Source organism: Megalobrama amblycephala, linkage group LG13 (genome assembly GCF_018812025.1).
Source record: "Megalobrama amblycephala isolate DHTTF-2021 linkage group LG13, ASM1881202v1, whole genome shotgun sequence".
Taxonomy (NCBI): Eukaryota; Metazoa; Chordata; class Actinopteri; order Cypriniformes; family Xenocyprididae; genus Megalobrama; species Megalobrama amblycephala.
The window spans coordinates 19,759,761-19,773,658 of NC_063056.1; the positions used below are offsets into that span (position 1 = coordinate 19,759,761).

The 13,898-nt window shown below is 35.1% G+C and overlaps 1 protein-coding gene across 1 annotated transcript; it reads left to right on the top strand.

Annotated features, from left to right (window-relative positions):
* Window positions 1–846: 846 nt before the first annotated feature.
* abhd16a (abhydrolase domain containing 16A, phospholipase) lies at window positions 847–13,651 on the top strand. The gene is made up of 20 exons (XM_048151978.1): window positions 847–1,025; window positions 2,544–2,600; window positions 2,729–2,795; window positions 6,470–6,556; window positions 6,702–6,787; window positions 6,876–6,949; window positions 7,921–8,028; window positions 8,204–8,318; window positions 8,769–8,870; window positions 9,034–9,097; window positions 9,189–9,238; window positions 9,400–9,523; window positions 9,598–9,702; window positions 9,791–9,854; window positions 10,848–10,904; window positions 11,002–11,064; window positions 11,150–11,226; window positions 12,581–12,679; window positions 12,832–12,878; window positions 13,113–13,651. The coding sequence occupies exons 1-20, from the start codon at window positions 924–926 to the stop codon at window positions 13,194–13,196; spliced, it is 1,632 nt and encodes a 543-aa protein (XP_048007935.1). The 5' UTR covers window positions 847–923; the 3' UTR covers window positions 13,197–13,651.
* Window positions 13,652–13,898: the final 247 nt, after the last annotated feature.

Genomic DNA, 13,898 nt, shown 5'->3' on the forward strand with positions numbered 1-13,898 from the left:
TATGCAGCCCATTTTAGATGAAAATTGTGGCCCATTTTAGCTTAACAAATCATTTCTAACTAAGATGACCTTTTTCACAAAAATCGAAGTTTCTTTTTTAAATTAAACTTTTTTATTTGAAAGAGCATGCCAAAACATTGTTCATAAACATTTACTTTGTTGGTAAGCTTACTTATAATTGCTTTAGTATTAGTGATGAATGAAATTTACTATGTCAGGCTCACTTTACTTACAATTTCTCTGACAAGCTTCATATAACACTCTGCCCTGCCCACCTTAAAAAACTCAGACCAGTTAAATCTATTGTTACATGTCAACAAGTGTTGAGGCAACAATACAATATCAGTTATCGTGATTGGCTGTAAAAATTTAAAGAGATATGACACTAAAACCTTATTTGGCCCATTTTACCTGACAGCCCATTTTAGTGGACTTCACCCTACATAAAGGTGCATTGTGTCTTGTAAAGTTACATAAAACTCATATATCAATTGATAATCGTCCCTGACTCAATAATGAAATACCTATCCAAATTACAATTATGAAAATTTAATATGTAATAAAATATTTATAAAAAATATGTTATTTTGTTATAAATTAATGTATTTTTTATTATATATTAAATAGTTTTTGTTTATAATAAAACTATTAGTAGATCAATATCATGAAAAAAAAATCACGGGTTATAGTTATGATAAGTTGTACAAAATGTATTTATTTATGATACGTTTAATTTCTTTGATTCGTTTTGTCTGCTATAATTCTCTACAAAAATAATCTCCTTTTCAAGAAAAATGTTTTGAACACCTCTGTATGTACTGAAATGGATCGAACTCTGACGTGGAAAATACGCGTTTTCGCATCGCTATTGTAGTACCTGTGATGATCCTCACAGGCCGCCGTAGTTCCTGACCGAGGTGAGAATGGCCGGCTGGATGTGGCTCCGGTGCCTTTTCGGGCCCAATCTGCAGCGGATCCACCGCTCCCCGGACCAGACACGAGCTGACGGCAGAACGCCCCGCAGGGTACGACTCTTCCTTTCCCTTCAAACAGAGCTTTAGCATTCAAACACTGACAATATCTGTCTCGCATGAATGTGCGGAAGTGCATTATTGCTATTGGCGGAGTCCTAAATCCTAGTGAGCTGGCTATCTAGACAGCATTTTGGGCATCATATTCGAGTTGATTTGATTCAAACGTTTGTATTATGCGCCTGTGATGTCCTAGACAGCTAGAACACTAAATAGGCAGCTCACTCGGTTTTGAGACACATCCATTGACAGAGAGCCGTTTGCTAACTGAACTGAGCATAGCGCTAATGGTCGATTGTCAGGTCAGTCAACCATCTGTCAAGCGCCGCGCAACCATAACAAAACTATTACCGCACCCATGCGTTGATTGATTTCTTTTTATTGTATTTCTGTGTAGTTTATTAGACATTTGCCATTGTCCTGACGTCGTACTTAGACAGTTTCATTAATAATTGATTCATACTGTGCTCACCATCCCTTTCTCTTACCCACTCCTTCACAGAGTTTAAGTTAGTATTGTATGAAAACAATAAAGTCTACCTATTCAACATGACCCTGACTTTTAAAAATACGTTAGTAACTTCGTGTTGTTACTATTGCATAAGTCATTAAAAAGCTCTCCTTCAAAAAATGTATGATATTTCTCAATCGTTCTATTATTTTTCACAACTATGGTGGCTAAAACTAGTATAGATTGACTGATATCGTTTTTGCGACCTATAATGTTTATTTAATATCATTATGTCCGTAATTGTTGATATACACGTGTTTTTAATAATTATTATTATTATTTTTTATTACATTTTAACTTTACACATGTACATATACACTATGTAACAGACAAAACAACAACAAAAAAAGCTTCTCAGTATTTTATGTTGATATTCAATACCACCTCTTTTCTTAGTCTTCTATTAACACCTTTCCAACTCCACCAAGTTTTAAGAACAGTCTGAAATGTCCCCAAACTCCATCAAAAACTGTATTTTTGTCCCTTAAAATATAAGTTATCTTTTCCGTTGACATATTTGTTACCATTTCTTTTAGCCAACATCCTATACTTGGTGAATTATTATTATTATTATTTTAAATATACTGATTTATTTATGTTTTGTGGCACAATAAATAATAAATAGTCTAATCATTAGACTACAATAAACACAATATTCATTATGAATATTTTATAATAATTGTTGTTGTTTTGAAATATAAATGGTTAGTTTTATTTGAAAAAATGTTTAAGTTTGTATAAGAATGACTGTAAGCTTAAAATACTTTCCACTTCAGAATGAATAGCTTTTACATAAAAAAAGAATTAAAGCAAAGAATAACTATTTATAGGGAAAATGAAAATATCAGTATATTATGAGTCAATCTCTTAATACCAAGTGGCCACAGGTTTATTGTTGTAAAATATCTGTGTTGTTGTTTTATGTGCAGAACATCATGGTCAGTCACCATAGAAAACTTTTGTAAAGATACTCATAACTGGCATGTCTTTATCTTCTGCAGGGGTGGAATTATCAGCCCAGGGGTTTGGAGAGGCACACAGACAGCATCCTCGGTTGGGTATGTGATCACAGTGATGTTCATAGTGATATCACTGAATATTAAGCTTCTTTGGAATCTATCCCTGTCCAAAAAAAAAAAAAAAAACGTTTTGTGAAATTGAATCACTGTCATGTGTTGTTTTTCAGGCCTCAGTGCTGTGGTCTCTGTCGTACTACAGTTCTCCACTGCTCCTCTGCTATCTCTACAGGAAAGGTAAAACACAAATACAGCATCATAGGTTACACTTTATTTTGATGGTCCCCTTTAGATATTCTGTTTACTATGCATAACGTTACACCTATATGTCAACTAACTCTCATTAGAGTATAGGGTGAGTATTAGTAAACATTTAGGGATAGGATTAGGGTTAGTGGTATAAGTTGATATGCACTTGCAATGTTACTTATAGTAAGCAGTCAGTCAACTAATACTCTACTAATATTCTAATGAGAGCTAGTTGACATGTAGGTGCAAAGTTACTTATAGTCAACAGAATGTCTAAAGGGGACCATCAAAATAAAGTGTTACCAACTTATTTATTTGTGTGCTAAAAGTAAATATAATATAATATTTTTAAATATAAATGTAATATTATCCAATACACCGAGTTATAAAAAGTTTTTATTCACACACCAATATTTTTGTCTTCTCAAAGCTTTTCTCGGTTCTTGTTTCCCTTTTGTTAATATATATATAAATAAATTCTACATGCAGATCTTACATGAGCAGGTGCTGATTGGTTCAGTCTTAATGTTATGTTCAGTCAGTGTAATCATATCAAATGAGTCACGGCTAATGCTCTGACAGCAGTGCTGTATGTATTTTTAGCCTGGTTCGTTCATAAGAGGTTTCAGTGATGTTCTTCTGCTAAGCAGACGTGAGGAGTGCTGATGTTCAGGTTGTGAATGAACTATGCCGTAGTTTATAAAATGAACAAGCTCTTTGTTGAATCAGTAGCTGTATTTTACATCACGACTAAGCCAAGGTATGATCTTTTTTAGTTTGAATATTCAAATAGCTGAATCAAAGATGTTATGCTGCATTTATAGTATTAACTACTGAATAAGTTGTACAAAATGTATTTTAATGTAGAATCCATTATGATCGATGTAGTTATTGTGGTTATTGTACTGTAGTTCAGTATCATTTTGATATTCTGCCTTTAAAGGAGTGTATTGTGGTTAGAGAGTGTGTTGTTCTCTTGTTGTGTTTGGTAGTCTCTTGTAAAAGAGAGTCTGTGTCTTACAAAGATGTGGTTAATGGCATTTTGTAATAATTGTGTAATTAAATGACAAGGAAGTGCTACTTATTGTATGTGATATAATTAAGATACATTGGTGGTACATTGTAATTTTATAAATGACAGATTAAGTCTGCAGATTAGAGTAATGTGTTATTGACCACAAAAAAAAAAAAAAAATCAACAATTTCTGCTGTCTCAGGTGAGCTGTAGTTCAGAGTTTTATAAATGAATACTTTCATTCAGCAAAGACCTGTTAAATCTATCAAAAATGACAGTGATGACATTTATAATGAGATTTCTATTTCAAATAAATGCTGTTCTTTTAAAAATGTTATTCAGCAAAGAATCCTGTATCTGACAGCACAACATTTAAACATAGAATCCTCTGTCCCATGAAACATATTTTGCTGGACTGTAATACTTCTACCCCTTGTTTTATTCTGTTGATACCAAGTAAATCCAAATTTAGTCTTAAAGGGTTAGTTCACCCAAAAATGAAATTTCTGTCATTAATTACTCACCCTCATGTCGTCCCAAACCTGTAAGTCCTTCATTCATCTTCGGAACACAAATTAAGATATTTTTGATGAAATTCGAGAGGTTTCTGAACCACACATAGGCAGTAACGTCATTGCACCTTTTGACGTCCAGAAAGACATTGTTAAAATAGTCCACGTGACTACAGTGGTTCAACCTTAATGTATTAATAACAAAACAAAAATAATAACTTTATTTAACAATTTGAACTGTTGTCATACGTAGTTGACGCAGTGAACGCAGTGCAGTGCTTCCATGTTTACGTCAGAACGCCGGCTCATTATTGGTTGACGCTGATCATGTGAGCAGCATGACGCATGCGTGTGATGCTGACACGAGCTGGCCAATAATGAGCCGGCATTCTGACGTAAACATGGAAGCACTGCACTGCGTTCACTGCGTCAACTACGTATGACAACAGTTCAAATTGTTAAATAAAGTCATTATTTTTGTTTTGTTATTAATACATTAAGGTTGAACCACTGTAGTCACGTTGACTATTTTAACAATGTAAAATAGTACATTTGCTAAATAGTACATTTACTTTCCTACCTTTCTGGACCTCAAAAGGCGCAATGACGTTGCTACCCTCAGACTTCATCAAAAATATCTTAATTTGTGTTCCGAAGATGAACGGAGGACTTACGGATTTGGGACAACATGAATGTGAGTACTTAATGACAGAAATGTCATTTTTTTGGGTAACGCTTTAAGTTTTTTTTTTTTTTTTTTTTTTTTTTTAAATAATCCTAAACATCTTAATTAGTTTTACAATCTCTCGCCATGAACATAGCCATGGCATGGTGTTAAATAAGGAAAGAAAGAAAAAAAAAAGGAATGTTTCATCACTAACAAAACAGCATAGAATGATTTCTGAAGGATCATGTGACACTGAAGACTGGAGTAATGATGCTAAAATTCAGCTTTGCCATCACAGGAATAAATTACATTTTAAAATACATTATAACAGAAAACGCTTATTTTACTCTGTAGTAATTCAACAGAACAACATTTAAAACATCACATCTGACCATCCTTGCTGTGCCATGAATAGTATTGTTTTCTTAATTGTGTCAGAATTAACAATTGTAATACCAAGCATTAAAAGTGCCCTAGAACTTTTTTTTTTAAAAGATGTAATATAAGTCTAAGGTGTCCCCTGAATGTGTCTGTGAAGTTTCAGCTCAAAATAACCCATAGATTTTTTTTTTATTCATTTTTTGAACTGCCTATTTTGGAGCATAATTAGAAATGAGCCGATTCAGGATGTGTGGCCCTTTAAATCTCGTGCTCCACGCCCACGGAGCTCGCGCTTGGCTTAAACAACATAAAAAAAGTTCAAACAGCTAATATAACCTTCAAAATGGATCTTTACAAAGTGTTCGTCATGCAACATGTCTAATCGCGTAAGTACAGTGTTTATTTTGATGTTTACATTGATTCTGAATGAGTTTGAGGCTGTGCTCCATGGCTAACGGCTAATGCTACACTGTTTGAGAGATTTATAAAGAATGATGTTGTGTTTATGCATTATATAGACTGCAAGTGTTTAAAAATGAAAATAGCGACAGCTCTTGTCTCCGTGAATAAAGTGATGGTAACTTTAACCACATTTAACAGTACATTAGCAACATGCTAACAAAACATTTAGAAAGACAATTTACAAATATCACTAAAAATATCATGTTATCATGAATCATGTCAGTTATTATTGCTCCATCTGCCATTTTTTGCTATTGTCCTTGCTTGCTTACCTAGTCTGTTGATTCAGCTGTGCACATCCAGACGTTCTGCCCTTGTCTAATGCCTTTTATAATGTTGGGAACATGGGCTGGCATATGCAAATATTGGGGCGTACACCCAGACTGTTACGTAACAGTCGGTGTTATGTTGAGATTCGCCTGTTTTTTGGAGGTCTTTTAAACAAATGAGATTTATATAAGAAGGAGGAAACAATGGAGTTGAGACTCACTGTATGTCATTTCCATGTACTGAACTCTTGTTATTTAACTATGCCGAGGTAAATTCAATTTTTGAATCTAGGGCACCTTTAATATTGTGGTGAGGTATTGTGGGCTGAGATCATTAATAATAATATCTCTTCTAGGGTACATCTGCAGCAGTAAACTGGTTCCTTTCAGTCAATATGTTGGCACAGCGCTGGTCTGTCTGCTGGGAGTGGCCTGTCTGAGAGGTAAGATTTTATCTTGTTTATTAGTAGCGCTTGTCTGTTTATTTACTTCATGTATGTTCACACTGTTGTAAAATAACCATTAATACACGGATACATTTAACATGATTTGTGATTGTTTGTGTTTTTACTGCTGTGCTGTTGTTAGGGTGGGGCCGCTGGAGAAACCCAGAGTACCTTCAGTTCATCTCCATACTGGAGGAGACCAGGAAGAATCACACGCCAAGTAACAAGGTGACACAGTAGCAGTGCCATAGGAACATTCCCATGGAGCTTTGCTTTAATGAGACCATTAAATGGATGTTGATTATGTCCCCTACAGAAAAAACTGGCGTGCTTTGACTTTGACTTCAAACACTGGCCTGTAGATTTCAGCTGGAGAGAAGTTAGTAGTCCGTAAGTAAAGCCTGTCTCTCTCTTAATAAGGAATAAATAAGGAATATCATCCACAACCACAGCTCAGTGTTTACAGCAGATCATCTTAGCATAGAGAAATGTATATTTATAACTTCCTTATGATTACAGACTCAAACTCATGTCTTCAAGCATTGTGTCATCCCTTAAAAATGATCACGCAGCACTTGAAAATGGCACAATACCTCTTATGGATCTAAAACCAAAAAATAAATTCCTATTTTAATAACAATGGCAAACAGAGTGGGATCTATACAGAGTGCAAACTTCATGAAATCGGTCCCAATGTTGGGAGAAGAGAGTTTGGTAACATGTTACTTGAAGCTTTTATGTATAATGCATTATAAAAACACTTTTAATGCATTAATTATGACTTTTGATGCACCTTAAAATGCATTGTATGGTCTCATGAATAATTTTAACCACAGTTATATTACATTTCATTACAATTAAATTTTTAATGCATTAAAACACATGACAAATAACCAATTTCAGATGTAACAAGGAATCGACAAATATTATAATGCAGTTTAACTTTGGTTACAGTTTTTTATGAAAATATATAATACATTATAGCATACATTATGAATACCCTTATAATGCATTATACATAAAGGCTTTCAGTAAAGTGTTCCCAAGCGTTTTATCATTTTTTAATCCATTGCCAAATAGGGCCGTTCCAGTATGACACACAAGTTTTTAATATAAGGAGAAGATCCACCAATATGATCTTTTTGTAAAAATCCTTTATCCCTAAAGCATGTTTTATTCGATTGCGCTGAGTTTAACCCTGCAAGAAACCTTTTTTATTCCGTTAACACTTATAAGCCAGCATGGCTTTAAAAAGCAAACAAACAACTCCGTTTTAGAGGATTTTGCTTTAATTGGGTGTCATTGGCTAACTCTGAGATCAGTGCATGTTTCTAATGTTTCTGCACTTCTTCTGTCTGCAGGAAATTGTCTAAAGGTGGTGTGTCCTTGCTACGGCCAGAGCCGAAACACAGAGGAGCAGCAGACGGTGTGCTGAGCTCAGTTCGCACGCTGCCATGCCACATCTTAAGGTAACAAGCGTGTGATAACGCATTTACACACTTGCGTGGATATACAGTACCTCATTATTAGGGTTGTACAAATACAAAGATTTAGATGAGAGCTCTGGTAATTGCTGACCTTTATTACATATTCATCAGCAGTCATGCCACATGTTAGAGTCTCATTTATGTGTGTTTTGTGTAGTTATCTCATAGCTCACTCTTTCGGCCGGAGGATGCTGTACCCGGGGTCAGTGGGTCTGCTGCAGAAGGCCATGAGGCCCATGTTACAGCAGGGCCAGGCCAGACTCGTAGAAGAGGTAACACCGAAAAACATCTACAAACCCACTACTACAACAGTTTATTTAAAAGCCGTCTCAGGAAAACATATCACATTTTAAATTTTGTAACATTTAAACATAAAAACCTGGAAATATTAGGGATTTAAAAAATAATATAGCAATAAAAATGGAATTAGCCATACAAAATATTTGTTGCATTCACATGCTATTGGAAATTTGATAATACCCACTTCTGAAGTGTATATATATATATATATATATATAAAGAGATTAACTGTTAAGGGAATAGATTTTTCACTCAAGATTTATATTACAACTGTGGCATGTTGTAGGTATAGTTTCTAAATTTGTATATTGCTATTTTTCATAAATGCTATAGATAATACAAAGAAAAATGTTAATTTGCATTTAAATTTGTGGGAACCCTATATAAAGGTCATAACCCCATCTCTGCTTTGTTGTGTTCAGTATGACGGTCAGCGGAACAAACTGGTGGCTTGTGATGGGAATGAGATTGACACCATGTTTGTGGACCGGAGGAGAGATGGAGGACCAGCCGGAAAAACTCTGGTAAGAATCTGTGTAACTAAAGTAAATGTGCCACTAGAAGAGAGCAGAAGAAATCATAATAGAGAAGCTGCAGAGAAAGTAGTATAATTACATAATTAAATAAGTTACATAATGATGCATCACCTCTAGCCACTTTCCAATGCTGATATAATGAATATCACAGGTGATCTGCTGTGAGGGAAATGCAGGATTCTATGAGGTCGGCTGCATGAATACGCCACTAGAAGGTAAATGTGTTCACCTCAGTGTGTCTGTTTTGTATTTTCAACATTCATGTACTAGATGGATGTGAAACTGTTTTCTCTGTTGTGTTTCCAGGTGGATACTCAGTGTTGGGCTGGAATCACCCAGGGTTTGGCGGCAGTACAGTAAGTGAACATCACACCATCTGTTCCTCACACTGACCTTGTCATAACAGCACACAGCTAATGTTGTGTACGCTGAAAACACAAGATATTATTTGTATGTGTTTTATCTAAAATGCACTAAAAGCATCTAAAGTGTACGTTTTTCTCTTCTGCTTTTTCAGGGAGTTCCATTTCCTCAAAACGAAGCCAATGCGATGGACGTCGTCATTCAGTTTGCCGTGCACAAACTGGGCTTCCAGTTGAGTGACATTATTGTGTACGCCTGGTCAATAGGGGGCTTCACAGGTAAACAATCACAGATCAGAAAAAAAATGATTCATTTGTTTTACTGCAATTCTTAATTTCTTGCTCTATTTTAGCCAGTTGGGCTGTGATGTCATACCCAGAGATCCGAGCTCTGGTTCTAGACGCCTCATTTGATGATCTTTTACCCCTTGCGCTGAAGGTCATGCCAGAGAGCTGGAGTGAGTGTTTATTCTCTTCATCTCTACTTAACTCTCTAAAGAGTGACCCAAACAATTCACTGATGAATGTTTATTTCCATTTCTGCAGGACCCTTGGTCACCCATACAGTGAGGCAGTACATGAACCTGAACAATGCTGAACAGCTTTGCAAGTTAGTCATCTTTATGTTTTTATTATTATTAAAGTCAGCATGATACGGAAGTTGTGATGTATATTAAGAGTGAAACATGTAAAAAATGTAGGAAGGGTCTTGATTTTGTTCACTGGGAATTGATTGGGTTGTTGGATTGTTGTGCCATTAAACACCTTTTTAAAGGGTTAGTTCACCCAAAAATGAAAATAATGTCATTTATTACTTACCCTCATGCCGTTTCACACCTGTAAGACCTTCGTTAATCTTTGGAACACAAATTAAGATATTTTAGTTGAAATCCGATGGCTCAGTGAGGCCTCCATAGGGAGCAATGACATTTCCTCTCTCAAGATCCATTAATGTACTAAAAACATATCTAAATCAGTTCATGTGAGTACAGTGGTTCAATATTAATATTATAAAGCGACGAGAATATTTTCTTGTGCGCCAAAAAAACAAAATAACGACTTATTTAGTGATGGCCGATTTCAAAACACTGCTTCATCGGATCATAAATGAATTAGCGTGTCGAATCAGCGGTTCGGAGCGCCAAAGTCACGTGATTTCAGCCGTTTGGCAGTTTGACACACGATCCGAACCATGATTCGATACACTGATTCATAGTGCTCCGATGCTTCCTGAAGCAGTGTTTTGAAATCGGCCATCACTATATAAGTCGTTATTTTGTTTTTTGGGCGCACCAAAAATATTCTCGTCACTTTATAATATTAATATTGAACCACTGTACTCACATGAACTGATTTAGATGTGTTTTTAGTACCTTTATGGATCTTGAGAGAGGAAATGTCATTGCTCCCTATGCAGGCCTCACTTAGCCATCGGATTTTAACTAAAATATCTTAATTTGTGTTCTGAAGATCAACGAAGGTCTTACGGGTGTGAAACGGCATGAGGGTAAGTAATAAATGACAGAATTTTCATTTTTGGGTGAACTAACCCTTTAAAGTTTACAGCTTGAGCTCCATCTAAATAATTTGGCTCTCATTTTAGGTACCAGGGTCCAGTGTTATTGATCAGAAGAACTAAAGATGAAATCATCACTACCACGTGAGTTATCCAGGACACAAATAAACACATTCATGCCTGTGGAGGCAAACTTGAATTGCTCTTGATCTTGATGTGGCCGTATTGTGTTTTGATACAGGGGTCCAGAAGACATCATGTCTAACAGAGGGAATGACCTGTTACTCAAACTACTCCAGTACAGGTCAGACACCATTCACACAAACAGCTTAATCTGATTCTGCTCCTTCAGTTGCTTTCATCTCTCTCTCTCTCTCTCTGTCCCTCAGGTATCCTAAGGTCATGACAGATGATGCTATCAGAGCCGTCAGGCAGTGGCTTGCAGCAGGGACACAGATTGAAGGAGGTGTGTTTTTATAGTTATTAGAAATTTATTTTCATTCATATTATCTTTTTTTTTTTAAATTGGCATAATGCCATTGGTCAATATTGGAAGCTAATAATATTATTTTTTATTTATTTATTTATTTTTAGCAATGGTAATATATATATATATATATTTTTTTTTCTTTTGGTCTATTAGAAGTTGATAATATTACTTATTTTATTTAAATTGTTTATTAATATTAATATTAATTTTTTTGTGAAATAAATGCCTGAACTATAGCATGTAAAACCCTGGTTTATGGTTTTATATAGCTTACAACAGGTTTTCAAACTGGGTTCCAAGGAGTGGAATACTTTAGATAAAAAGTGTAAAATTTAATCATTTGAGTTAAAATGTATGAAATTATGACATTATATTTCATTTTGCTTTGTAAAGACTGGTCAGATATTATGGTAATAATCAGTTTTTTTTTTTATTCAGTTGACAGGTCAGTTGTTGTTCTTCATGTTTATATTTAACAGTAACAGTTAAAGGGTTAGTTCACCCAAAAATGAAAATTAAGTCATTTATTACTCACCCTCATGTCATTCCAAACCCGTAAGACCTTCGTTCATCTTCGGAACATAAATTATGTCACCTCACTGAGCCATCGGATTTTATCAAAAATATCTTGATTTGTGTTCCGGAGATGAACGAAGGTCTTAGGGGTGTGAACTAACCCTTTAATAATGGATAGAAAACAGATAGTGTCTGTTTAAAGGGATAGTTCACCCAGAAATGAACATTCTGTCATCATTTACTCACCCTCAAGTTATCCCAAAGAATATTATAAACCAAACAGTTCATAGACCCTATTGATTTGCATACTATGGAAGTCAATGTCCATCAACTGTTTGGTTCATAATATTCTTCAAAATATCTTCTTTTGTGTTCAGAAGAAAAAAAAAATCATACAGGTTTGGGACAACTTAAGGGTGAGTAAATGACAGAATTCTCATTTTTGGGTGAACTAACCCTTTAATAGAAACCAAATATTTTCCAGATAATATTTTCTATGTACTTGTATGTATATTTTTATTTTGTACAGTATAAATTTGGTCTTTATACATCATAAAAAATGTGTATATTTGTGGAAGGGAGTTCCTTGCAAGGGAATAATGGGGGTCAGTGGCATCAGAAAGTTTAAAAACTTCCGTATTAGAATGCTGGTCTTAACACTGGATATGAAACCTAATATGTAAAGAATTGTTGGTATGAGACCGAATTTCTAGATGGGTTTATTCCATAATATCTGGGGGTTTTTTCTGCATTTCCTCTTTTTGATTTGGCTGCATTAAGCAGAATGTCACTTTTTCCCTGTTTTTTCCCTCAGAGTCTGTGTACACCGGCTATGAGGTGGATGATGATTGGTGCTTGTCTGTGCTGCAGTCCTATCAGACAGACAGAGAGACACTGTTCCCCTGGAGCGTTGGTACGTGCTTCATACACATTAGCCATGCTCACTTCCACAGCTTTAAATGGGTTGGTGTGGTACAAATGCAGTGATTTCCTTTACTATGGCTACGGTTTCTGCTTAAGACAATACAGACAATTGACTGTTGGTAATCTGATCTTCTATTTTAGGTGAAGACATGACGCTCGAGGGCAGAAGACAGCTTGCTCTATTCTTGGTATGTTACAAAAATATCAGTTTATACCTTGTTATACTGTAGTGTTGTACTGTATATTGTAGCTACCCACATTCTTGCACATCAAAGTGCAATAAGCTCTTAAATACTTCATATAATACTTCATTCACAGTTCAAACCATATTTGCTGTCTTTATATATAGTATTTAAGCTATTAAGGGCTTTTGAGTAACTTTTTGTTGTCATTAACTGGTCATTTCTCTCTCTCTCTCTCAGGCACGAAAGTATATGCGAAATTTTGATACTACACACTGCACTCCACTTCCCATTTCTGAGTTCAGGCCTCCCTGGAGACTCTAGAGAGCCAATGAGAAAGACAGGAAGAGAGCGCTGGAGGTCAGAGGTCAAAGGGAATCACATACCGGTACATTTGAGTCAGTTCTGTGGGACGGCAGGGAGGCATTTAGAATTAGTCCATCTAACTGTGACAGGGTTGCTCGTGTTTTTTTTTTTTTTTTTCTTTTTCGTTCGCATGATTTGATAGAGGCGTTTTAAATTATTGGTTGTGCCATGCCTCCATCGCAGTGGGTATGAAATGTGCCGACGCTCAGGTTTGTCGTCACCGTCTGGACGTTTGTTTCTTTTGAGAGACTCTCATTGGTGGGACTCAAAGATCTCTTGCCTCTTTCTCAGTCTGTTTTTATTTTTATCCTCTATTTTGTGGAGCACTGTAATTATGAACAAATCGTATCGTTAAATAATGTTCTGAATGTTATATTGTATATGAATATTAAATAAAAACAGGGGATACTCTTTTTTTGTGGTTGGATTTCTCAAAGTCATTAACATGTCATTATTTGTGTTTCACACAAAATAAAAGTTTATTGTACTTGAAATGGTATGATTGTATGTTTCTTGAAAATATAAGCAAGCATGAGATATGTAGTTTGAGATTTTATATTCAAATATAAATGATACAATTTTAATTTATATATATATATATATATATATATATATATATATATATATATATATATGCATTTTTATTTTCCTGCATTTATT

Excerpts from the sequence above, each read along its gene's own strand:
- abhd16a (XM_048151978.1), top strand. The coding sequence starts at position 924 with ATGGCCGGCTGGATGTGGCTCCGGTGCCTTTTCGGGCCCAATCTGCAG. Across the intron at positions 1,026-2,543 it reads ACGGCAGAACGCCCCGCAGG|GGGTGGAATTATCAGCCCAG; the intron begins GTACGACTCTTC and ends TATCTTCTGCAG. Across the intron at positions 9,239-9,399 it reads CAGGGTTTGGCGGCAGTACA|GGAGTTCCATTTCCTCAAAA; the intron begins GTAAGTGAACAT and ends CTGCTTTTTCAG.